General features: G+C 43.9%; 1 protein-coding gene across 2 annotated transcripts in view; it reads left to right on the forward strand.

Moving 5' to 3' along the window:
* The window catches only part of Pamr1 (peptidase domain containing associated with muscle regeneration 1), a 79,894-nt gene that overhangs the window by 17,754 nt on the left and 34,670 nt on the right, over positions 1–27,470 (forward strand). For both annotated transcript variants that reach the window (XM_021727799.3, XM_005327401.5), the window contains exons 2-3: positions 3,922–4,098; positions 14,052–14,180. In XM_021727799.3, coding sequence (XP_021583474.2) covers positions 3,922–4,098; positions 14,052–14,180 — 306 coding nt within the window. The remainder of the gene's footprint in view (positions 1–3,921; positions 4,099–14,051; positions 14,181–27,470) is intronic.

The raw sequence follows: 27,470 nt of genomic DNA on the forward strand, positions 1-27,470 counted from the left end.
CCTGGGTGTATTTGCTATTTGGAGAGTGGAGGAAGCATACTGTGGGGCAAGGCAGGGGCTGGAGGGGAGGAATATGGGTTCCCGGCAGGCAGCCTGGACCCCCAACAGTTCCAAGCACTTCACAAAGGGAGGAAAGTGCCCTCCTTCTGACATCAGCAAATCAAGGGCAAACCAGCTCTCCCGCCTCCTAGCTCCCCACTGGGTCCAAGGGATACAATATTTGACTCTCAAAGGGAGGGTAGCTCTGGGGTTAAGACCAGATTCATCCAACAAGGAATGTATTCAGCGTCTCTTATGTGCCTGGCCCTGTACCTAGCTGCCTCTGTGGTTTAGTGGTGGTTCCTACTGATTTGTGGTCACACAAGAGAGACAGACAATGAGCAAGGACATCAGCCCCTCAGTATCAGAAGTTGAGGGGTCCCAGGGCCTTCTGCAGATATGAAAATCTGCCTAGGTTCAAACCCCTTATGTAAAGTGGTATAATATTTGCGAACAACCCCCAGGCATCTAGTTGATCTCTAAATAACTTACAATACCTAATACAATGTGAATGGTTGCCGTGCTATTTAGGAAATAATGAGAAACAGGACAAGCACAGTATAAAAACTATTTTTGATCTGAAGTTGATGGAGGATGCAGGACCTTGTGGGTGTGGAGGATGATGGTCAAGGAACACAGAAAATGATGGTCCCTTATGATAAGGTGACAAGACAGTGAATAGGATGTTATAACAGAGACCCTGGGTCGGGGGTGTGCGGTGTGCATTTCAGAAGAGAGGCCAGGGAGGCCCTCTCTGAACAGGTATTGTTTATGCTGAGGGCCCATCAGCTGGGACAGAGGCTGTGGCTAAGCAAATGCTTAGGTCTGGGGCAGGGAAAAGCTTGGTGGGTTGAGAAGCTGATAGAAAGTGGGAAACAGTGGCCCAGAGAAGGATGGAGCGGGGGCGGGGGGAGCAGGCTCTACACACACACACACACACACACACACACACACACACACACACACGGTGCCACCTTATCCACTTTACGTGTGTAATTCAGTTGCATTAATTATATTCACTCTGTTGTACAAACATCACACCTATTTCCAAAATGTTTCCATCACCCCAAATAGAAACTCTCTATTAAGCAATAATTCTCCCTTTCCCCCTGGCACCCCCCCCCCATCTAATCCCCCTCTAATATATCTTGTCTCTTTGAATTTCGCTTATTACAAATATTTCATATAAATAGAATCGGACAATATTTGGCCTTTTGTGTGTGGCTGCTTTCACTTGGCTGAATGGTTTCAAGTTCTTCTGTGTTGCAGTGTGTACATACTGCATTCCTTTTTTTGTGGCCGAATAATAGTCTATTGGCTACATGTACCCCATTTGGTTTCTCCATTCATTTCTTGGTGAACCCTTGGGTTGTTTTTACCTTTTGACTGTTGTGAATCAATATCAGCATGCTAGTATGTTTGAGTCCCTGTTCTCACTGTTTTATTTAAATACCTTGAAGTAGAATTGCTGGGTCATGTAGTGATTTAGTGTTTAACTTTTAAAGGAACCACTACATTGCTTTCCACAGCAGTAGCATCATTGACTTTTCTATCCACAATGTAGGAGAGTTTTAGTTTCTCTACGTCTTTGCCAACACTTTAGAATAATTTTTTTGGATCATAGCCATCGCAGTAAGTACTATCTCATTGTAGCATTGATTTGCGTTTCCTAAATGACCTATGATGTTGAACATCTTCTTCTGGGCTGGTTTACTTACCCCTTGTATCTCTGTTCAAGCCACTTGCCCATTTTTAAATTGGTCTCTTTGTGGCTGAGTTGTAAGAGTTGTTTTTGCAATGTTCTGAATGCTAAACTTACCGGATAAATGATGTGCAAATATTTTCTCTCGTTCTGTGGTCAGTCTTTTCACTTTCTCCGTAATGTCTTTGATGCTAAAGGGGTTTTAATTTTGATGAAGTTGAACTTATCTAATTTTTGGTTGTTGTTCGTGCTTTCTGTGTCATTTCCAAAAACAAATCTAGACTCGTGGGAACTCACATCTATGCTTTTATTCTGTTTTCTCTCTTTTAAACATTCAGTTCTTGTCTAGATTTTAGAGGTCAGCCGCTTTGGCAGGTAACGAAGCCTGTAAGCTCAGCTAGTGAGTCCCCCTGTGACTACAGGGGACTCTCTGAAGTTGCTCATGGAATGGAGAGGGAAGCAAAATCTCAACAGTGACCAGGCTGTGATGACCTGTGCCAATCTAAAGCCAGGGTGAGGGTCATTGCTGGTTCAATGATATTTGTCCAAAATGATGAAAGAAAGTAAATTTTTCATAAAACTAGACTCATCCAATTTAAGAAACTGTCCATCATCTGGGTGGTTCCTTTTCATGCTATTAGAATCTTCTTATGACCCGAGACTGAGAATAGATGGTGATAGTTTCTTTAAGCGGTTGCACTTGGCAGACTTAGGAGTGATCAACCTTGTGTCAGAATTCCAAGTTTAGGGGAGGCAAATAGAAAACTAAATTCTGGAGTCAAGGGTTTAGAGATCCCCACAGACACTAGGGTTTGTTTTTATTGGCCTGTGAAGCATCTCGGGATCTCTGCCTGATCCTTCTGTGGAAGGCTTCACAGGACCTTGGCCACATTCACTATCTTCCCCAAATATCTGACCCCTTTCTGCTTTAATCATCATCTTTGTGCAAGGATTTTTTTTTTTTTTTTTTAGAAATGGAGAGTGGGGCACAAAGCAAATCAAAGCTAGAAGGTTTTTGTCTGACTTCCTCTGCACAACCTCCAACCGATTCCTCTTCAAGATTTTTCCAGATGGTTTTCTTTTTTACTTAAGGTATATAAATATCAAAAAAGAAAATAAAAAACAAGAAAGGAAAAAAAAATCCCACCCCAAAAGAGAACATTGCTTTCTCACGGGAAAGAATGCTCAGTTGTACTCGGGGAATTGAATGAAGTTGGGTTAATGAGTTCACCCTTGTAAAACATTGAAATTCTCCCAAACATACTAATTAAGGTACTTTTGTCTTTTCTGTTGGTTTTAGCTTTGAAGATACTACAAACTTGGCATGCCGCAAAATGGAAGAGCCAAGTTTGGAAGCAATAACCTAGTCTGTACTTGGCCATCAGCCTTGCACTTGAACGGGCTCATCTACAAAGCAGTCTCCGAACTTTTTTTTCATGGCACCATGACTGCGCTGCATCCTATAGTTCCGCAGTTGAATGATTTCCCCTGGAGTTGTTCAGTGCACAATCTACGCAACTATAAAAATACTCCAACAAAAATAGAAATGAGGTGTAGCTCAGTGGGTAGAGAGTTTGCCCAGCATGCATGAGGCCCCGGGTTCCATCCCCAGCACTGAAAAAAAATAAATAAATAAATAAAATGAACACAGACACCTAAGAAATGTGTATGTTTTTGTAAATTGCATACATGTTCTACTGTCAATATATTTAGATGATATATTGCTGAACATGATTTTTTGAAATAAAAATTCTATTAAAAAAAACAGGCCCAGTGGCCCAGACCTATAGTCCCGGTAGATGGGGAGGCTGAGGCAGGAGGATCACAAGTTCAAAGCCAGCTTTAGCAACTCAGTGAGACCCTGCCTTTGAATAAAATACAAAAAAGGGCTGGGGATGAGGCTCAGTGTTTGAGTCTCCCTGAGTTCAATCCTCAGTACCCTGTTCCCCGCCACCATTCTATCAAAATAGTTGAATAGCCCTTATAACAAGTTTCCTCTGTGTTGAGTGCATGGCTCTGAACACCCCTGGGGTAGGTGGTCTCACTTGCGAGACCCTGGCCCAGGAAGAATCCCACGGTCTTCTCGCACACGGGACGCGGTGGCCTCCTGACAGCAGAGTGTTCCCAGGTCTGTCCCTTCCTGCCAGGACCCACGGTGGCCCGTTGGTTTTCCGTTTCAGAGTACACGGTCATCAACGAAGCCTGCCCTGGAGCCGAGTGGAACATCATGTGTCGCGAGTGCTGCGAGTACGACCAGATTGAGTGCGTCTGCCCCGGGAAGAAGGAGGTGGTGGGCTACACCATCCCCTGCTGCAGGAACGAGGAGAACGAGTGTGACTCCTGCCTCATCCACCCAGGTGAGCGCCCGGCCACCAGCCCAGGTGGCCTTCGGGGTCCTGCAGGCGGCCCTCGGTGGTGCCAGGATTATTAAAAGGGACACAAGCCAGCCGGTTCCCACTACGGGCAAGGGAGTAGAGGGGTTTGTACTCTTCTCAGTGTTAACGTTGCACATCTGTGAACTCCACTCTATATACCAGGTCAGTTACCGGAAATAGAGATTAAAAAAAGAAAAGATGTGTTCTGGCATTTGCAGAACTCGGACCCTGATGGGGGAGATGGAGGACAGGCAGCTACAATACTGTGCTGTGTAGGTGCCACACAAGTGCCATGACAGAGATGCCCAGGGGACTGTGGCAGCATGTCCCTTCCTAGAGGGAAGATCAGGGGAGACTTATTAGAGAAAGTGATGAGTACGCTGAGGATGGAAGTGACAAAATGCAAAGGGCCTAGGGCATTGGGTATAGCATGTGCCAAGGCCCTGGGGCAAGAGCAAGCATGAGGTTTTAGGAATTGCAATTCGCTGGGTCTGCAATTAGGAGAAACCATGTGTGATGAGAGATGTGGAGAGAAGGAGAGAGACAGTCAACAAGAGGAGGATGAAATCTGAAGGAAGAAATGGGGGCAGCGGGGGGGGGGGGGGCAGATCCAGAAGGGTTTTGCAAGCCAGGCTATGAATTTTAAGCTAAATCCTGAAGATATTTTGCTAGCTTTGGAAGTGTGTGTGTGTGTGTGTGTGTGTGTGTGTGTGTGTTGGGGGATGTCAGGGATTGAACCTGGGGTGCTTTACCACTAAGCTACATGCCCCAAATAATATTAATAATAAGAAAAGAGAACATTTTAAAATTTTTGAAATGGGTCCTCACTAAGTTGCTGAGTTTGGCCTCAAACTCATGATCCTCCTGTCTCAGCCTCCTGAGTCGCTGGGATTATAGGCTTACACTACTGCTCCTGACCAGCCTTGGAGATCTTTTAAAGAAGAGGTGGGATATGACTTGAGGCAGGAGAGAAATAAGAGGACCTTAATAAAGGTAAAAGTCGGATGGGTAGAGAGAGGTGGAGGGATCTGGGTCATCCTGGGTTGGCTGGGTAGAGAAGGACAGAGGGGAAGGAAAGAGCAAAAGTCAAGGAGGATGCTCTTAGCTCTGAGCAGGACAGCTGGGAGGTGGTCCAGTCATAGGAGAGTGTCTTTGGGTGGGATGGGACCTTCCCAGGCCCTTGTGTGCCCCCCCCCGCCCATTTTTTGCCTTTATATAAAGCTGAACCTGACTTTTGTACCACCACTCTCTCCTGCCCCCACCATAGAGGGGACTGAGATGTTCTTTTGGCTTCTTTGTTCTCTTTAGATATACACGACAGTAGAGTGTACTTTGACATATCCGTACATGGAGTATAACTTCCCAATCTTGTGGCCGTACGTGATGTGGAGTTTCACCCGTCGTGTATTCATATGTGAACATAGAAAAGTGATGTCGGATTCATTCTGCTGTCTTTCCTATTCCTATCCCCCACCCTTCCCTTCATTCCCCTTGAATTTTTATTCCAATGAACTTCTATTCCCTGCTCCTCTCATTGGGTGTTAGCATCCACAGTATCAGAGAGAACATTTAGTCTTTGGTTTTTTTGTGGATTGGCTTATTTTACTTAGCATGATAGTCTCCAGTTCTATCCATTTACTGGTAAATGCCATAATTTTAGTTTTCTTTATGGCTGGGTGATGTTCTTTTTAACGGTTGTAGATTTGATAACTGCGTTGAAGATCTCAGCTGGGTAGGAGCCAAGGTGGACTGACCGACATAGTGCATAATGTTTCCAATGTGATTGGAAACCTCATTGAGCATTTTCCTGATGCTTGAAAAGCATGGAAGTATTGCCACCTTATGCTTCTGACACCTCCTGCAGTCTCACCTTTCCCCGTTTAGGCCAGGTCAGAAGAAGGACATTGAGATTTTCTTTTCTATTTTTTTCTTTTTCTTTCTTTTCTTTTTTTTTTTTAAAAATTTAGTTGTAGATGGACACAATACCTTTATTTTTTTATTTTTATGTGGTGCTGGGGATGGAACCCAGTGCCTCACGCATGCTGGGCAAGCGCTCTACCACTGAGCCACACCCTGACCTGGACATTGAGATTTTCAAATGAGCTTTCCAAAGGCTGATGAATGCAAGGATACAAAAAATGGGCTTTGGGAATTTCTCTCATTTCTGCATTTCCACTTCTTTCAAAAACAGAGAATGAGGCCCATTTCTGCCAGGGACTTCGTTTCATGCAAAGCTATGGAAGAGGAAAGAAAACGGGGCTCAAGTCTGCAAATGATCCTTCTAAGTCCTTTCTCCTTGGAAGAGAGTCATGCTGGGCTTTAAGTTAGGAGTGACTTCAGCATAACTTTTGTACCTTTGTTTCCAGAAAAGAAATCCACTGCCCCAATTTCCTGATGGGTGAGTGTGGTTTGCAGGGAAATGGTTGAGTAATGCCTTCCAATATTCTTGGAAAATTTGAGAGTAAAGCCTGGGTCTCTCTACTAGGTGTCCTTGGCAGTGGTATGGGAGTCCTTGAACAATTTTCAGTATTTTCAAAAGCCTTGTGGTTACTTTTGTCTAACCACTAGCACGGACTCTGCTGTTACAAGATGACCTGAGGTCAGCTGTCTGATAGGCAAGAGAACCGTGCGTACGTAGATGGTGCACGGGGGCTCCTGTCCCATCATGTAGGAGGCAGCCAAATCTGCAACCATGACGCTGGGACTGATCACTGGTTCTAACCAATGAAAGACTATCCCAATTAACCTTTTGGTTACCCTGAAAGGAAAGGCAAGAAGAAGAAGAAAGGCCGTCTTTTAAAACTAAATTATGGAAGAGTGAGTGCGGATGCCCTCGGCAGTCACCGTTGATGAAAGGGGATTCTCTGTGTGTCATTAAGAAATTCTCCATTTTTATTTATGTGTGCAATTGAATCACTGTCAGTCAGGATCCATTTTAACCCATGCACCTCCAGTCTTACGACACTGGACGCTCCCTCATGCCCTTCTGTGTGCTTCTGACATGACCACACTGGTTGTAGGTTTCTTTGATTCTTCCAAGACAAGGCATTTCAGACTTGTACATTTTCTGCCCAGATCTGGAATTAGTCATTTCTTCAAGGAACTCTGACCCGAGACCACAGTCTGGGACCTCAGGAGTGTTTCTGATAATTGGATCGTCATTGTTAATAGGTGGATTTTTTTTTCCCCAGTGGAGGGAGCTAACAAATCTGTTTTTTTTTTTAAATATTTTTTAGTTGTTGATGGACCATTTTATTTATTTATTTATTTGTATGTAGTGCTGAGACTCGAATCCAGTGTGTCATGCATGCTAGGCAAGTGCGTTACCACTGAGCCACAACCCCAGCCCCGACAAATCTGTTTTTTTTTTTTTTTCAAATGGATCTATGTGAGGGGCTGGGGTTCTGGTTCAGTGGTAGAGTGTTTACCCAGCACATGTGAAGCACTGAGTTTGATCCTCAGCCCCACATAAAAATAAAATAAAGATTTTGTGTCCACCTAAAACTAAAAAATAAATAAATGAATCTATGTGATGTTCAAGATTATTTATGTCTTTAATTTTTTCTCATCTTAAGACTTCTTTCTTTTTTTTTATTGTTGGTGTTCAAAACATTACATAGTTCTTGATATATCATATTACACACTTTGATTCAAGTGGGTTATGAACTCCCATTTTTACCCTGTATACAGATTGCAGAATCACATCAGTTACACTTCCATTGATTTACATATTGCCATATTTGTGTCTGTTGTATTCTGCTGCCTTTCCTATCCTCTACTATCCCCCCTCCCCTCCCCGCCCCTCTTCTCTCTCTACCCCCTCCTGTAATTCATTTCTCCCCCTTGTATTATTTTTCCCTTTCCCCTCACTTCCTCTTATATGTAATTTTGTATAACCCTGAGGGTTTCCTTCCATTTCCATGCAATTTCCCTTCCCTCTCCCTTTCCCTCCCACCTCTCATCCCTGTTTAATGTTAATCTTCTTCTCATGCTCTTCGTCCCTACTCTGTTCTTAGTTACTCTCCTTATATCAAAGAAGACATTTGGCATTTGTTTTTTTAGGGATTGGCTTCACTTAGCATAATCTGCTCTAATGCCATCCATTTCCCTCCAAATTCTATGATTTTGTCATTTTTTAATGCAGAGTAATACTCCATTGTGTATAAATGCCACATTTTTTTTATCCATTCGTCTATTGAAGGGCATCTAGGTTGGTTCCACAGTCTTGCTATTGTGAATTGTGCTGCTATGAACATCGATGTAGCAGTGTCCCTGTAGCATGCTCTTTTTAGGTCTTTAGGGAATAGACCGAGAAGGGGAATAGCTGGGTCAAATGGTGGTTCCATTCCCAGCTTTCCAAGAAATCTCCATACTGCTTTCCAAATTGGCTGCACCAATTTGCAGTCCCACCAACAATGAACAAGTGTACCCTTTTCCCCACATCCTCACCAGCACTTGTTGTTGTTTGACTTCATAATGGCTGCCAATCTTACTGGAGTGAGATGGTATCTTAGGGTGGTTTTGATTTGCATTTCTCTGACTGCTAGAGATGGTGAGCATTTTTTCATGTACTTGTTAATTGATTGTATGTCCTCCTCTGAGAAGTGTCTGTTCAGGTCCTTGGTCCATTTGTTGATTGGGTTATTTGTTGTCTTATTGTCTAATTTTTTGAGTTCTTTGTGTACTCTGGATATTAGGGCTCTATCTGAAGTGTGAGGAGTAAAGATTTGTTCCCAGGATGTAGGCTCCCTATTTACCTCTCTTATTGTTTCTTTTGCTGAGAAAAAAACTTTTTAGTTTGAGTAAGTCCCATTTGTTGATTCTAGTTATTAACTCTTGTGCTATGGGTGTCCTATTGAGAAATTTGGAGCCCGACCCCACAGTATGTAGATCGTAGCCAACTTTTTCTTCTATCAGATGCCGTGTCTCTGATTTGATATCAAGCTCCTGGATCCATTTTGAGTTAACTTTTGTGCATGGCGAGAGATAGGGATTCAGATTCATTTTGATGCATATGATTTCCAGTTTTCCCAGCACCATTTGTTGAAGATGCTATCCTTCCTCCATTGCATGCTTTTAGCCCCTTTATCAAATATAAGATAGTTGTAGTTTTGTGGATTGGTTTCTGTGTCCTCTATTCTGTACCATTGGTCCACCCGCCTATTTTGGTACCAGTACCATGCTGTTTTTGTTACTATTGCTCTGTAGTATAGTTTGAAGTCTGGTATTGCTATACCGCCTGATTCACACTTCCTGCTTAGCATTGTTTTTGCTATTCTGGGTCTTTTATTTTTCCATATGAATTTCATGATTGCTTTCTCTATTTCTATAAGAAATGCCGTTGGGATTTTGATTGGCATTGCATTAAACCTATAGAGAACTTTTGGTAATATTGCCATTTTGATGATGTTTATTCTGCCTATCCATGAACAGGGTATATTTTTCCATCTTCTAAGATCTTCTTCTATTTCTCTCTTTAGGGTTCTGTAGTTTTCATTGTATAAGTCTTTCACCTCTTTTGTTAGGTTGATTCCCAAGTATTTTTTTTTTTGAGGATATTGTGAATGGAGTGTTGTCCTCATTTCCATTTCAGAAGATTTGTCGCTGATATACAGGAATGCCTTTGATTTATGCATGTTGATTTTATATCCTGCCACTTTGCTGAATTCACTTATTAGCTCTAATAGTTTCTTTGTAGACCCTTTTGGGTCTGCTAGGTATAGAATCATGTCATCTGCAAATAGTGATAATTTAAGTTCTTCTTTTCCTATTTTTATGCCTTTAATTTCTTTCGTTTGTCTAATTGCTCTGGCCAGTGTTTCGAGGCCTATATTGAATAGAAGTGGTGAGAGAGGGCATCCCTGTCTTGTTCCAGATTTTAGAGGGAATGCCTTCAATTTTTCTCCATTCAGAATGATGCTAGCCTGAGGCTTAGCATAGATAACTTTTACAATGTTGAGGTAAGTTCCTGTTATCCCTAGTTTTTCGAGAGTTTTGAACATAAAGGGATGCTGTACTTTGTCGAATGCTTTTTCTGCATCTATCGAGATGATCATATGGTTCTTATTTTTAAGTCTATTGATGTGGTGAATAACATTTATTGATTTCCGTATATTGAACCAGCCTTGCATCCCAGGGATGAATCCTACTGGATCATGGTGCACAATTTTTTTGATGTGTTTTTTAATCCGATTCGCCAGAATTTTATTGAGGATTTTTGCATCTAGGTTCATTAGAGATATTGGTCTGTAGTTTTCTTTCTTTGAAGTGTCTTTGTCTGGTTTAGGAATCAGGGTGATGTTGGCCTCGTCGAATGAATTTGGAAGTTCTCCCTCTTTTTCTATTTCCTGAAATAGCTTGAAAAGTATTGGTATTAGTTCCTCTTTAAAGGTTTTGTAAAACTCTAAGACTTATTTCTTATTGATACTAACCTAATTACTTATTGGCTTTATCTTATGACAATAGAATTGTGCAAAGTTAACAGCAGCACTATTAATGCTAACAATAGGACCACCGAATGAAGTTATGATTTCTTTATGATTAATATTGACCTTAGACTATGTCCCATGAGGCATGTGCAATGAAAATACTACATTAAAAAAAATCTATGTTGGGTTTGGGATTGTAGCTTGGTGGTGCTTGCCTAGCATGTGCGAGGCCCTGGGTTCAATCTCTAGATGCCTTCCCAATCAAAATCAATTGAGGTAGCTAGGGGTGGTGCCTGTAATCCCAGCTACTTGGGAGTAGCTCAGTGGTAGAGCCTTAGCCTAGCATGCATGAAGCTGTCCTGGCTGTCCTGGGTTCAATCCCTAGTACCACCACCTATTTGATGTATAGAGTGGCTTACTGTTTTCCATGTTTGAAAAAACATATATTGTGTGTGTGTGTGTGTGTGTGTGTGTGTATTATATATATATATATATCTTTCCCCATTTCACACAAAAGATATTTTACCATAAACAATGCTATCTTCCTTTTCTCATGAAAAGCTAGAGCTCACTCCATATCAATATAAAGCCATCTTCACTTTTCTTTCTTTTTCTTTTCTTTTTCACAGTTGCTATAACTGCATTGTATGGGTGACCATCATTTATGAACTTTTGGGTTGTTCCTAAACTTTTGTTATTATAAGTTGTATATCCCTTCTCCAAAACCCTTGGGACCAGAAGTATTTTCGATTTGTTTTGATTTTGTAATGCTTGGGTCTACATGTTTTGTATACACCCTTTACCCAGCCTGAAGGTAATGTTACAAAATATTTTCAGTATGCCCACATTTTTGGCTGCTGCCAGTCACAGGAGGTCAGATGTGGAATTTTCTGCTTGTGGTGTCATGACAAAGCGTAAAACATTTTGGATTTTAGAGCAGTTTGGACCTCAGTTTTCAGATTAGGGATGGTCACTGTATGGGCAGTGAATACACTTCGCACACATCAGTTAGTATCTTGTAAGTGTGTCCTGGAGGTACAATGCTAGCAGAGGGGTCAGCGGGTCCCTTGGGAGCGCATATGTCATTTCCCGGCCTTTGCCAAATAGTTTTCTGTACATTTGGCCTTCATTCCAGCAGTGTGTGAGGATACTGTTTTTTTTTTCAAAGCCTTACAACAGAATGTGTCATTTTGAATTTTTGCCAGTCTCATAGGTGGAACACGGAATCCAGTGTGACTTTAGTTGGCATTTCTATCGTTATTTAGGTAGAAATGAGCATTTCTTTGCTGGTGGTGGTGGTGCAGGACCATAAAGGTCCAGGGACACCAATGACAGGGATGGCAGTGTGACATCCAGCAGCATCTAGCAGCACTGTGGTCCTCAGTGGGCCGATGTGGTTCTAGGCTGGGCAGCCCTGCAGCGGGTCCTGTGGCAATCTGTGTGCTACCTCCTGTCTTTGATCATGGCCTTGTTCATCTTAATCACTAGACTGGTTTTTGTGGCTTGTATCTTAAGGACCCTGACTTGCTGTGCCAAGAAATAGACTTGGCAGGGCCACTGAGGGAGGGAGGGAGGTTCTGAGTCCATTTACCTCCTCTGTAGCCTGGTGAATAGGGATTTAAAGAGGAGCTTGGCACGTGAGCAGGCGGGTGGGGGGTGGCTTTTGGAAGGCACAGTGGTACCGTACCATGGGACTCCGTCACGTGCCATATGACTTACTGGAATTTGATGAATCATATTAGCAATTCGTCTTCTCCAGAAGGAGGGAAAGGAAACTCAGCATAGTGTGGAAAGAGGGCTACACGTCTCTTCTGTGGAACACACACACACACACACACACACACACATTACAGGTCAATAAAAACCTAATTTCAGCTGACAGCAAAGAAGCTCTCGGATGCTGAAAGACTTGCTGGCTATCGGGAGCAGTTCATGAGACACTCATTTGTTCACTCAGCCACTCAAGTAATATTTATTGAGCACTTGCTAGGTGCCAGCACGGTATGAGGGGCTGAGGATACAATATTGAGCAAGACATGATCTTGACTTGAGTCTGTTATAGGAAGACGGGTCACAGGAAGTGAAAATTAAGCCTGACATGGGCCATCGCAGGGATAAGCCAGTGGGATCACGGGGAAGCAGAATAGAAACAGTCTCACCTCGGGAGTTCTTACTGTGTGCGCTGCACTTTACCTGTGCTCGTTTACTTTTAAACAATCCTAAGAGGCAGATCCAGTTTTTAATCCCAGTTTGACAGATGCGGGCTGTAAGGCCTGAGGACCTTAAAGAATTGGCTCCAGAACCCCAAGCTGGACAATGGCAGACTCAGAAATTAGCTCTGTTTTTGATAAATGGGTGGGAATTATTTATACCTTTCCTCATTATCCCTAGCCACTCAAGAGGCCATAATTTTGAAAGATTTCTGCCTGGGAATTGCTCGGCCCCTGTGCTGCGCGGCTTGCTGGTGGGGCTGCCTGGCACTTTTGAGGGTGAGAATTATGTCAGGCCTTGGGGTGTTTCCAGAGGCAAACTCTGGGTATAGAAAGATAGAAGAAAGAGTGTCTAACGGCACAAGAAGACATTTACTATCTGTTATTCAATTAAAGGGGAATTATAAAAAGAGAATGGGCAGTATGTAGTTACAAGTCTAGCTTTTAAAATGATCGATGTGTATGCAGGCAGAGAAAGTATTAGCGGTAGAATTCTCTAGGTCACAGGATATGTGTGTGTGTGTGTGTGTGTGTGTATGTGTGTGTGTGTGTGTGTTTTGCTGGGATTAAACCAAGAGGCACTTTGCCACTAAACTATATCCCTCAGCTCTCTTAGTAATTTTTATTTTTATTTTTTTGGACTGAGGATTGAACCCAGGTGTGTTTAACCCCTGAGCAACATCCCCAGTCCTTTTTAAATAATATTTCATTTAGAGACTTTTATTTAGAGGCTTTGAACTCGCCATCCTCCTGCCTCAGCCTCTGGAGCAGCTGGGATTATAAGCATGTGCTGCCACCATGCCCGGCTCCCTGAGTCACACTAAATTGCTCAGGTTAGCCTTAAACTTGTGGTCCTCCTGCCTCAGCCTCCGGAGTTGTTGGGATTATAGACATGTGCCATTGCACCTAGCTAGATGTTAGGATTTAAAGGTTTTTATTATTATTAGTATTATTATTGAATTCTTTTTGCTTGTCATAATTTTCTAAATAATTTCACAGTTAACGTGAAATATTTATATAAGGACAAAAAAATAACACTATATTGATTGATTCTCTTTTACTCTAAGCGATTTCATGTTACCTTAAATATCAGCCACTAACTGGGAAGACAGTTCGAATCAGTTCTAAACTCTCTAGATAAATCCTGATAAACCTGGCATTTTCCAGCTTTTCCTAAGGACTGTGCTACCTTTCTCTGTCCTGATGTCCCATGAGAGCCAGGTGCAGGTGTGTCTCTCATGCGGACCATCAGAACCTGCAAGCATGGAGTCTGAGAATCTTCTTGGAAATGTTTCAGGTTGTACCATTTTTGAAAACTGCAAGAGCTGCCGGAATGGCTCGTGGGGGGGCACCCTGGACGACTTCTACGTGAAGGGCTTCTACTGTGCAGAATGCAGAGCCGGCTGGTATGGAGGAGACTGCATGCGTAAGTAGACCCGGAACCAGCTCTGTCGCTAATGCACACGGTTTTACAGTTTCACTGTACAAGGACTAAAGTTCATCTTGTTGGAATCTGAGTTTTGGAAGGCGTGGGGCCAGCGGGCTTTCTAGGCAAGACTATAAAGCAAAGCTATGTTTCCATCTGCTGGGTTGTGGACATCTGTTCATCCCGGATTGTTGGCCCTGGGAGGTTTCTATCCACCCTTTGAGCTCGCTTCTCTCCTGGATGAAGCCCAGGCCATCCACACACAGCATGACCCATGTCCCTTCCAGAGGCAGTGGTGGTGGCAATGGCCAGCAAATGTGAATAAGCCTTCAAAAATGTTGTTTTTGCTGGGTGCGGTGGTGCATAACTGTAATCCCAATGGCTTGGGAGGCTGAGGCTGGAGGATTGTGAGTTCAAAGCCAGCCTCAGCAACTATGTAAGGCCCTCAGCAACTAGGGAGACCCTGTCTCAAAGGGCTGGAGATGTGGCTCAGTGCCCTTGCGTTCAATCCCTGGTACCAAAAAAAAAAAAAAATTATCTGTAATGCATTTTATTTTTTTTGGGGGGGGGTATGGGGATCGAACTCATGGGCTCTCAACCTCTGAGCCACATCCAGCCCTATTTTGTATTTTAATTTAGAGTCAAGAGCTTACTGAGTTGCCTAGAACATGGCTTTTGCTGAGGCTGGCTTTGAACTTGTGATCCTCCTGCTTCAGACTCCCAAGCCGCTGGGATTACAGGCATGCACCATTTTGCCTGGCTGTAATGCATTTTATTTTATTTTTTTAAATTGATTTTTTAAAAATAAAAGACAGTGGGATGCATTTCAATTTTTATTATACATATATAACACAATTTTTCATTTTTCTGGTTGTATATAAAGTATGTCCACACCAATTTGAGTCTTCATACATGTACTTTGGATGATGATGTCCATCACATTCTACCATCCTTGCTAACCCCCTGCCCCCTCTCTTACCATCCCATCCCTCTGCCCTATCTAGAATTCATCTATTCCTTCCATGCTCCCCCTCCCTACCTCACCATGAATCAGCCTCCTTATATCAGAGAAAACATTTGGCATTTGGTTTTTTGGGGGTGGCTAACTTCACTTAGCATTATTTTCTCCAACGCAAATTCCATTTACCTGCAAATGCCATGATTTTATTCTATTTTATTGCTGAGTAATATTCCATTGTGTATATATGCCACATTTTAAAAAAATCCATTCACCTACTGAAGGGCATCTAGGTTGGTTCCACAGTTTAGCTATTGTGAATTGTGCTGCTATAAACATTGATGTGGCTGTGTCCCTGTAGTATGATGTTTTTAAGTCCTTTGAGTATAGACTGAGGAAAGGTAAATTTTTTGGATCCCAGGCTAAATTCCTGGAATATACCAACAAATTGCCAGTATAATATTTGTCCTAAGAAAGGGATTCTTTCTGGAAGCAACTTTATCTCAAAGAATTACTTAATATTTATTAGAGTTCCCTCCAAGTTTCAATAATTCTTTGAAAATAGATTGGAAATCTAGCCTCTCTCTCTGTCTAAAATTCCCTCTGTGGTGCTCTTAGTTGAACGTCCCTCTCTCTAAGAGTCTGAATCTGGAACAATGTGCACATTGCTTTCATTGAGCCTGTTTTTTTGTGCTACCTATTTGAATCAGAAGCAGTTAGGATGGTCTTACCTTTTGACTAGTTTTACTTCCAGGACTTATATTGCCAGTTTATAGAGATGCTGGTTGGAGTGGGATTGATATTCTTTGCCCGATCCCACCTATAGTAGAATACTATGTGTTTCAAGTGTCTAGGGCAAAGGTTGAAAAATTCAATCATAGTCAGAAGAAAAGGTCTCGGTCAGAATGTCAGGGTGAATTTGGGAATTCCAGAATATGGGTAACTTTTGAAGTGCTGGTCTCTCAGTCCATACAACAGAATTGAGACTTCCAAGGGAGGCTAAGGACTAGCATATGTGAATGTCACAATGAACCTCACTATTTTGCATAATTATAGTGCACAAATAAAAACATAAAAAATTAATTTAGAAAAGTGAAATTCTGAAAAAAACAAAACAAAACAAAACAAAAACACAAACCAAAGTGCTAATTAATCTCAGGTGCAGGTTTAAAACTTAGATGCCATTTTAGGTAGTTTTAGGAAACTTGATTTTGGAGTTGGTAGACTATCTTCCAGTTAGGTTAGCTGTACGATTTAACCCTGGTCTTCCTCTGCCAGATGCTCTGGGTGTGTATGTAGAACATCCATCAGAACCCAAGATCTGAATGACACAGACCTGGGCTTAAGTATTAGCCTTGCCTATACTAAGTGACCTTGGCAAGTCATTTAGCCTTGCTAATAGCAATGTCCTCTCTAAAAATGGGAAATAATAGGGCTGGTTGAAGGATTCAATGAGACAAATGTATGTGAAGCATTAGTTGTCTTCCTAGCAATAGGAAAAACTCCATGAATGCAATGTACTTATCATTATTTTCCATATGCTCCTTAGTTATTGAGTTAATAGGAGGTCCAAAATAAAAATACTTTCAAAAGGAGTTTAAGAAAGAGTTATAGTGCATGGCTTTTGATTTCCTGTTGATCTTTGGAGTCTTTAAGAACTTCAGGATATTCCTTGCTTTGGATCCCAAGAAGACTGCTCTTTGTCTTTGTGCATGAATGGGGTAGGAGGATGGGAAGGAACTGAGGTGATCAGCAGGGGTCCAATCATTCATGGTCTTGTAGGGACAAAAGTTAGGTAAAGAATTTAGATGTTGTTCAGGTGCAGTTGGAAGCCTAGGAAGAGAATGTGAAGGAGGCTTGAATTAAGGGCTCTGAAAAAATAAGAGAACAATTAACCACAGGCAGAGAGGGGCGGGGAGAGCTCTGGGCTATGCCTTTGCCCACTGCAGACAGAGGGAGCTGCACGGTCAGGGTGTGGAAATGAGTCTTCAGGGAAGCGTGGGATGTCAGGTGTGCCTAGATCTGTGTGACAGAGGGTGTGGTGGGAAGTGAGACTGGAAAGGTAGGTGAGACCAGATGCAAAGGGCATAGGATGCTGGTTGCAGACCTAGGGGCTCATTGTGAGGATGGCGGGTGGTGTGCATTGAATGGTTTGACCTGGAAGTGACATTGGAGCACATGGTGGGTTCATGGGGTGGAGTCAAGAGCATGTCAAAGGTGGTGGTTAGCAGTGCTATTTCAGTGGTTCTGGTCATGGGGTGTTGGGGGGGGCAAGATGTGAGAGAAGCTTAAAGGAAGAAGTAACAGGACTCACTGACACACTGAGAGAGGAGTGGGGCACCTCGATGGGTCATGAGTTTCCTAGTCTGAGCAACTCTGTAGAAGTGGGTGCTGTTGAGTGGGTAATAGAGGAGAAGAGGTGTGTGGGGAAGAGAAGGGAAGTCCCATGTGAGATGGGTGGGAATCTGAGCATCTGTAAGAGACCCCACAGGCATTTAGAAACAGGTTCCTGGAGCTTAAGAGAACCGTGGAGGGTGAAGACACACTCATGGGAGTTAGCTGAGATCCCCAGGGAGCCTGGAGCCTCAGACAGCAGAGAGCCACTGACAGAGGAAAGGGAGACCAACAGCAGGGAAATAAGAAGAGGTGAGAAAGATCAGCCAGAAAGGTGGGAGGAGCAAGAGGGAGCCATGTTTCCAAATAAGACAGAAGGAGAGCAGGACACGGATAGGAAAGAGGTTTTTGTATTTGACAGTTGGCAGGTGACTGGGGACCTTACCAGGAGCGACTTGGGAAGGGGAGGAAATGGAGGCCAAGGGTAGAGACAACTTTTAAATAAGTTTTACAATCGTTTTTTAAAATAAGGGACTGGGGTCATGGCTCAGTGGTAGAGCGCTTGCCCAGCATGTGCGAGGCACTGGGTTCAATTCTCAGCACCACATATAAATAAATGAATGAAATAAAGATCCGTATCTTAAAAAAAATTTTAAAAAGCAACTTTTAAAATAATAAGGTAGAGATGGGAGATAAAAAGCCACAGACACAATGCTTATGGAACATTTCCAATGAAGCACTGGGATGGTCACCAAGTAATATGATGAGCTCTTAAGGAATGTATAAACCATCCATGGAAACCTAAGAAGATCGACCCCAAGAAGACATCAGTGAGACAAGGTTATGAGGTTCTTACGGGCACTGCCTAAGTATGAGAATTCATAGGAAGATGTTATTCATTTCACTATTTGTTGAACGTCTGCCTGGAGCTGGGCATTGTGGTGTCTTCTGTGTTAAAGACAACTGAGCACGTGGGGACTCACGGTTCAGTCACAGCACAGGATCACATGGCAGTACAAGCATTTGACCAGTAGATGGCGCCCAAGCAATCTTTTCAGGCCTCCCTTGATCCTGAAGGAGGAAGATTTATTTTTGTTTGATTTTTAAAAATATTTTTTAATTGGTGCATTTTAATTATACATAGTAGTGGGATATGTTGTGACATAGTCATAAAGGCACACAACATAATTTGGTCAATTCCATTTCCCGGTCACAAGCAGGTGGGCTCCTTGCTGAGGTCTTCCCCCCCCCCCAGTACCATTTAGAGCCTCACTTACTAGGAAGGAGGAGCGACAGACAAGGGCCAGAAAGGATCACAGGTTATACTGGAGTTCAGAGTGTGTGGCATGGAACAGATGCGGTAGTTTGCTCACTGTCTTGACGATGTTTATGACAGCATTAGCCTACCTCCCCGACAGTCTTAACATATTCTGGGGCCATTGGTAACCCCGGGGCAGCTTGTATTATTCAAGGAAATGGGCAGAGTTCCTGAGGCCAGAGCCCAGCAGAAGACCATTCACATCTTCTCGCCCAGCAAGGGTGGGTTGAGTGATCTCAAAACACCCAGGAGCTGGAGATATTTTATTATCACAAGAAAGAACTGTTTTTTCTTTCCTTTCCAAATTTTTTCATTTGAAAAATTTCCTATCTACAGAGAGATCCCAGGAAGGTATACATCCGTATACTCTATCTGGATTCATGTATGATTATCATGTTTTCAAGGTCTGGTTTTCTTTTTTATCATACCGTATTTTTCTACGTTTCATCCTGTTATCATGATTCTGTCTTGGTGTTCAAATTGTGCCAGATTTGGCCAGGGAAGACCCTCCAAGTCGGCTCAACCACGTCATTCTTTGAGCACATCCCTGTTTTCTTGTTCCCTGGAAATGCAAGTTCATCTTTGCCCCTGTTTCCCAGCTTCTGGGAAATTTCCCAGCCATTTCCCCATGAAATCTGGGCTCCTGAGTCTGAGATCCGCGTGTGGCCGTTAGCGGTACCGGTCTCTGAAGTCAAAACCAAGGCTTCCTCTCAGTGCTTCCTAGGCTGGAAAGTTGAGTTCTTAAGTGAACCCCTCTGCTGACCTCCACTGCTGACCCCTGGAGGGGTGTTTATTTAACTTGGCCTTCAGGCTGAGTTCCTTAGCCACAGAAGAGATGGGCAGGGTGAGGGTCCAGGGCCACCCAGGATGCTGCACTCACAGCTCGCATCCCATGGTCCCAATCGTTCAGTCCCTGAAGGATGTTGGGGACCTAAGAAGGTTAGGAAAGCAGCCCAAATGAGAAGGGATTTAGGGGGAGAGATTACAGGGCCCTTAATACGTTTATCTTCTTAGTCATATTTTGGACAGAGGCAGAGGAGCAAGAGGAACTGGCTATAAGCCAAGCCCCCAAATGTTTGTGTCGATAGAATATCAGAGAAGATGATCTGTGCCAGCTGCCACCTGGGGAAGGATGAAGAGCCAATTTGAGAAGGGGAGGGAGGGCTAAAGGCTCAGGGAGAGGTGTGTCACAGACCCAAGGGGCTGTCCTCCAGGGAGATGGTGGAACCACCTGGGTGAAGTCAGGCAGACGGGCTCATGTCACTCCAGCCTTTTGTGACCTGATTTCTAGGAAAAGAATCATACAGAGTTGGGTCCAAATTGAGGATGGTAATATGCCGTCCTTGGCTGCCAGGGCATAGAACCAGTAGAGCCTGCATTTGAATCTCTATGCCTTCTGTGACTTTGGACGGACTTACTAAGTCTTTGTCAGTCTCAACTTCCTCCTTGGCAGGATGGGGATGATCACAGTGGCCCCCACAGAGGGTTTCTGTGAGGACCAGAGGAAGTGGTATCTATAGGTCTCCCAGTAGGGGGTCTGGTGTGGAGTGAGACTACCTATTAAATAGGCTGGACCAATGGTGAATTCTGTTCTTATTACCAAACCACAGCTGCTCTTTTGTTGTTGCTGGTGTGAGTTTTATCTCAAGGGGGGAGGGGGAAGGAAAAATTAATATAGGGCTGGACAGGAAAGATAGGAAAAGACAACTACCTAAGGGAGAAAAAATAAATATGAATGTGATGAGGTAGTCTTCCCAGGGCAAGTGTTACATGGTAAGTGATACCTTGTTTTCTGTCTGAGAAACTCTTTGACTCCAGGGAATTAATGTTTGGAGCTTTGTAGATTCTATGTTGTCAACGAATTCCTGGGTCAAAACCCAGTTTCTGGGGAGGGTGTAGAGTCATGACAGACCCCTCCTGCTCCAATAGTAAGAAATCGCTACATAAACCAAAGAAAACCAAAACCATCAAGTATCTGTGAATATGGAATCAGAAAGAATCTAAAATCCAGGGGTGTGTGTCCTTCCTAGGTGAACGGGGGAGCAAGACGGTTCCTCCCTGCTTAGTTGCTGCGGTTCAGCAGCAGCAGGGCAGGGGAAGGAGGGTACCTCCCGGCAGAGAAGCCAGTGGACTTTCGCTGCCCCTCTGGCCTGGCCTGTTGAACTGAAATCTAGAGGAAACCCACAGCAAAGCCATCCTTTCCACCAAGTACTTTCTGAAATGGGATCTTTCTGAGCAAGCAGAGGTGGGGGCAAGACTAGAAAGCAGGTCTTGGGTTTGGCATAAAAACTATCTTGTAGCTTCAAGAACTTGTGGGCTCACAGTTCTGTAATCTCAAAAGCTCTCCATTTCCCAGTCTTGTAGTCATGGAGTGTAGGAAGTTGCAGAGAGGAGAAGTTGAAAGTCAGAGATGCATATTTTACTGCGAAGAAGCAAGACAATATAATCCACAAATTGCCCAGAGAACAGTCAGTCAAAAGAAATAGACCCTCTGTGACCAAATGTTGGAATTTTCAGACCAAGGCTTTTGGATAACTAAATGTAGGAAAGAATTTCTAGGAAAAGAGGAATATAATGAATGGAGGCACAATGAATTTCAGGAGAGATTTGGAAAGTATTATAAAGAACCAAATGGAAATCCTAGAACTGATAAATATATGATCTGAGATTTAAAAAAAAAATGGAAAGGATTAAGAAGAACCTGTTGGTTACCAAAGAAGAAAGGATCAGAAAACTAAAGACAGGATGATAGAAATCAGCCAAGTTAAAGCCTAGCAAAGGGACTGCAAGTAGTCAGCAGACTAGACATTTTGTACCACCCTTGCCCAGACCCTGAATTTTGAGCTGGATTAACAGAGCTGTCTTAGTGTGCATTTGTGTGTGTGTGTGTGTGTGTGTGTGTGTGTGTGTTTGTGCGTGTGAGGACCCTAGCAACTTTGAGGTGTAAATACTTTCTGCACAGAGTGGTAGACACTATTCTGGGTGGACATTTGTTTCAATTGAATGGATGGATCATTTGACATAGGGAAGAGGGGCTTTAAAAATGGTTCCATTGGCAGTGGCCTGAGAGGCTGAGGCAGGAGGATTGCAGATTCAAGGCCAGCCTCTGCCACTTGGTGAGAACCTGTCTCAAAGTAAAATAAAAAAAAAATAGTAATAATAAGGGCTGGGGATGCAGCTCAGTGGTAAAGGGCTTCTGGGTTCAATTAAAAAAAAAAAGGTTTGATTGCAGGGAGATCTTTATTTGGTACAGTTATTCATTCAGTCAACAGTTGAAACAACAGCTTAATGCATACATATATTTGAACAAGACAATGTCCCTGATCTCACAAGAACTGTGTCATGGGGGAGGTAAACAATTTAATAATCAGTCATTATAAAGAATCAACTGATTGAGGTTCAGGCCAAGCCTTGAGTAAGCCTTTTACTGTGTCACTCCGGGACCTCTGCTAGTTCCCTGCGAGGAACTGGTAAGAGCTGTCACTTGGCACTCGCTGGGAACTGAGCTTGGTTCACATACCTTCCCTACTGACTCCCTTAACCCTCCCTGCAGCCCCCATCAGAGCCTGTTAACAATGGTGACACTGTGACACTGGGGCTGAGTGGCATTCCTGCTGTCACACAGATTGTAAGCATCAGGGCCGAGGTGTTCATTTAGAGGCTGAGCCCTGGCTCCTCTCTGCCCTCCCAGTGGGACCACCCCTAGGTCACTTGGAGTGCCTGTCTGAGGGCTGGCAGGTCATGGGAGGACGAGCCAAACCATGTGGAAGGGCAGGCTTCCATCCTGCTCCTGGCCCCGTGCAGGGGACAGTCCCACGTCATCGTCCGGGCCTTGGCTTCACCAGCACTGTCTGGGCGGTGGGGCCAGATGGGTTTAGGCCTCCAGCCAGGGATGAGGTACAGCTCTGAAGCGGCCTGGGCAGTGACCATCCCCTTTGATTCCTGTGCCAAAATCGTCCGAGTCTCCGATCAAGACTCAAGAAAAATAACAGTATTTGTTGTCATTTATTGAGCATTCTGTGGGAAGTGCTTTAAATAGAGCATCTTATTTAATCCTTAAAACCAGCAAATAAGGCCACGTGGCAGAGACCTACTGTTATTCTCATTTCCAAATGAAGCACCTTGGCTCAAAAAAAAAAAAATCCCAAGTGAACTCATCTAGGGTCACACAGCTAGGAAACAACCGCCTGAGGTTCAGCCCCTGTCTGGCTTCATAGACTGAATCTGCTTCCTGAGTCATCTTTGAAAGAGGAAAGAAAATGCAAATGGCTCTCCCTTTCAATGGCTTTTTAAAGTCCTTCTTTCCTTTCTAAGAGAGATTAAAGAAAAACAAACCCAAACCACTTCTCAGAAGCATGGGGTGCCTCTCTCCTGCCATCTCCTCTCAACCCCTGATGCTGGAGATAACAGGATTTGTGTGTGAAGGCGGAGGAGGGGGTGGCTTCATTTTTGTTGGGAGCCTTCCAGCTCTCTTATTAGTTTAGAAATTAATGAAGATTATGAAGATTTCCTTTCAACTCTGTAGAAGCAGGCTTCATCTAGCTAGCCCTCCTGTTTGGTCCTGTAGCAAAAGAATAGGAGACGAGTCCTGGACTTGAAGACCCTGGGGGATGGTCTGGATTGATGGACAGATCCTCTTGTGCATGCACGTGTGTGTGCGTGGATACACACGCGCGCGCATGCCCACACACACACACACACACACACACACACACCTTTCCCTGTAGCAAGACTGTTTTGGGGAATCCAAGCACGTCTTCTGGGCCCTTTGCCTGCTCTCCTCTTTCGACTCAGGACCACCTGCTTGGTTGGCCGGCAGCATTTCCTTGGCAGGGACATTGGGCTGTGTTCACTGTTCTGCCCTGGACAGAGAGGTGCAGTGAGCCTTCTCTGCACCCAGGCCCGCCAATTCCCCGAGTAGAGGCAGGAGTGGAGGGGAGGAGAGCTAAGGAGTCCCTTGATGTGGGGAGCAGGGGGCTGCCTCCTCCTCTGTCTTTGGCCTAATACCCCTTCCTCCAAGCCCATTTCCAAGAAGTGGCCTCTTTGTCCCCAGCTGGTTGGAAGTGGTTCCCCATCTCAGGGCCAACTTGGCCCTCCTCTTCAGACTGAGAAGAAACGATATGATGAAGCACCGTGTTCATCAGCCTGTGTTCTAGAATCCCGGCTGCTTCTGAAGGACAGCCTCTGAACTTGCAGGGACACGTGGTCCAGCCTTTCACTTGGCCGGCTCCCAGGTGGGGCTGGGGGCTCTGAGCCCTCCAGAGACGGCACAGAACCCTGGAACCGAGCCCAATGAACTTGCCAAGGAGACCTGAATGGGATGGCCACCAGCATCTCTTCGATTTGGGGAGGGACCCAGGGACATGGCTAACTGATTCCAGCTCCCATATGGAGGGAAGAAACCAGAAGCAGACTGGGAGCACTGGCTGCTGGTTCTAACTTGGGGTTCCCAGCAGGAGGTTTGCTTGGGGTGGGGGCTGGAATTTAACACCTTGCCACCAGGGGAGCTGCCAGTCCTGGAGGGGCGGGGGCTGTGATGGAGGACTTCTTTTTTTGTCTCTCACACCCAGCGTAGCACTTCCGTAGCCCTGCAGCAGATGGGCAGATGTGGGCGATGAAACGCGTGAGGTGTGCAGGAAGAAGCAGAAGCCGGGGGTGAAAGATTTCATGTGTCTCTTTTAGAAAGAGGAGGAAAAAAAAAAATCTTCCTGCTTCCCAGTGGAGAGGGAGAGGGCTGGTCAGCAAGTCCCTAAGACAGCTCATTGTACCAGCCAAGACCCAGCATCAGGACCAGACAGAGCAAGGTTCAGCCCCCTGCTCTGCACCCTGCAGCAAAAGCTAACATTTACTGATTTTTCTATAATGGGTTTTTCATGCATACTCTGATTCAAGCCTTGCAAATCATGTGAAGTAGGTGCCACTTCAATTCACAGGTGACTCAGGTGAGATTCTGAGAGGTAGAATAATTTGCCTAAGGCTGCACAGCTAGTGGAGAGAAAGCTGGGCTTCAAACCGAGGGTGGTGTTTTAATAAGTGCTGTTGCTGCTGGGACCAAAAGGAACTGACAAGAACAATTAGAGGAGGAAAGGTTTCTTGGGGAGCTCTGATTTCAGAGGTTGCAGTCCAAGATGGCTGACTTGATTCCTCTAGGCTTGAGATGAAGCTGAATATCATGGTGGAAGATATTGGGAGGTGGAGGAAAGTGGAGGAAAGTGGCTTAGGACATGGCCATCATGAAGCAGAGAGAGAAAGTCTAAGCTCAGCTCACAAAATATATATCCCAAAGGCATGTCCCCCATGACCACCTCCTCCAACCACACCCCACCTGCCTATAGTCACAATGCAGTTAATCCCTATCAGGGGATTAATACATTGATTAGGTTAAGGCTCTCAGAATCCAACATTTCATCTCTAAACTTTCTTGCATTGTCTCATACGTGAGCTTTTGGGGGACACCTCATATGTAAACCATAACAGGTAGTCAGACTCCAAAGATTCTGTTCTTTACTTTACAAGGAGTGCAGCAATTTATAGAATCTTCTGACTTCTTGGCCATCTGAATTTGGGGAAGTCACCTAACTTCTCTGTCCTTAGTGTTCTGCACCTGGGAAATGGGGAGACGAATGTTGTTTTCCCAGGTTTCTAAAGAGGATTAAATGAAATGACGTTGGTAAAGATTTTAGCCAGTGAATGGCTTATAATAAGATCATCACTCATTCATTCAATAAATATTTATTGAACACTTATTATATGCCAGGTACCATGCTAGGTATACAAGCTAGAACATGTCTCAGCTCTACCAAAGGATGTAAGAAAATAGTCTCAAATAATTTCAGCTAGTGATGTGTGTTGAGAAGAAAACACAAGGGGTCGGGAGGGCGACTGTAGAACCTGGAGGACCTACCTCAGCTGGAAGTGCACGGAAGGTCTCATTGAAGGAGTGGCAGTGAGTTTAATTCCCAGAGGGAGGGGAGGTGGAAGAGCATGAGTCTTCTAGTTTAAGGGAAAAGCAAGTTCAAGGCCTGAGGCTGGGACCAGAAAGAAGGCTGGCATGACGAGAGCAGAGCAAGTAAGCGGGTAGTAGACAGGACTGAGCCCAGCGTGGGTCTGGGTAGCCCGTGGGGCAGGGCAGTGGACAGTGTGGGAAGTCCTTTGGAGGACTTGGATCAAGAGAGCATAATGCCACCTGATTCATTTATTTATCTTACATGCAGCTTTTGCAGCTGTACGGGGAATAGAATTGGGGGGCAAGGGTTGATGCCAGGAGATCAGGATTATAGGGAGAGACGGGCAGGCCGGAACCCCAAGAAAGTAGTGAAACCACACTTCTTTAAATGCACACTTGGGTTTCAGATGGTTTTCTCATTTTTAAAATTATTTTTAAAAACTTTTAATTAATTTTTTATTTATATATGACAGCGGGATGCATTACAATTCTTGTTACACATATAGAGCACATTTTTTTCCTATCTCTGGTTTTATACCAAGTATGTTCACACCAATTCCTGTCTTCATACATGTACTTTGGATAATAATGATCATCATATTCCATCATCATTTCTAACTCCATACCCCTTCCCTTCCCCTCCTACCCCTCTGCCCTATCTAGGAGTTTGTCTATTGCTCCCATGCTCCCCCTCCCTACCCCACCATGAATTAGCCTCCTTATATCAGAGAAAACATTCAACATTTGGTTTTGGGAGATTGGCTAACTTCACTTAGCATTATCTTCTCCAACTCCATTCATTTACCTGCAAATGCCATGATTTTATTCTCTTTTATTGCTGAGTAAAACTCCATTGTGGATATATGCCACATTTTTAAAATCCATTCATCTATTGAAGGGCATCTAGGTTGGTTCCACAGTTTAGCTATTGTATTACGCAACCTAGTGGTAGTTTTCACAGAAGTCCTAAGCCTCAGGGCTCCAACTTTCCAAAAGTGGAGTGTGCTCTCTGCCTGACACTGTGGGCATGTTTCTTCTGTCATCTTGCCATGGAGCGATGTCCACTGATATTAACAGTCTTCTTTTTAGCTATGAGATTTTATACCTTTTTGAGGAAGGGTTGGGATACAACTGCACATCTCTATTTTACGATGTCAGTCTGGATTTCTGTATAGACCTGGGGTAGATAAACTGGTTTTTGGTAATTGTCTAGATAAAAAGGATTATTTCTGTGGGCCTCCTACCTCTTGTCACAAATACTCAGCTCTGCTGCTATAAAGCAAAAGCCGCCATAAGCAATACATGAATGAATGGATATTCTGTATTCCAATAAAACTTTATTTATAAAACATTATTACAAAAACAGGCAGTAGGCCAGATTTGACCCCTCACAGTTTGCCCACCTCAGGTAAGGAATACAATTTACACACATGACCCAAATAATTTTTTTCCTATAAAATCACTTAAAGACATTTTCCCCACTCTTTTGTAAAACTAGAGTGCATCTTCCATATATGGCTTATCTGAATACAGAAAATAATATTTGAAAAATCAGTGTTTTTCAAATCTTAAGGATTCCTTCGGAGGTAATTCAGGGGACTAGAGGAGGTGAGGGTGGAGGGCCTAGGGACCCCGCTTCTTCTTAAGCCAGGAGCTCTTCTTTGATCGATGTTTTCAATGTTCATTTTTAAAATTGGTGTTCTTCAGAAGAGTTTGAGCAAAAGTACTTGGGAG

This window comes from Ictidomys tridecemlineatus, chromosome 4, assembly GCF_052094955.1.
Source record: "Ictidomys tridecemlineatus isolate mIctTri1 chromosome 4, mIctTri1.hap1, whole genome shotgun sequence".
Classification (NCBI taxonomy): Eukaryota; Metazoa; Chordata; class Mammalia; order Rodentia; family Sciuridae; genus Ictidomys; species Ictidomys tridecemlineatus.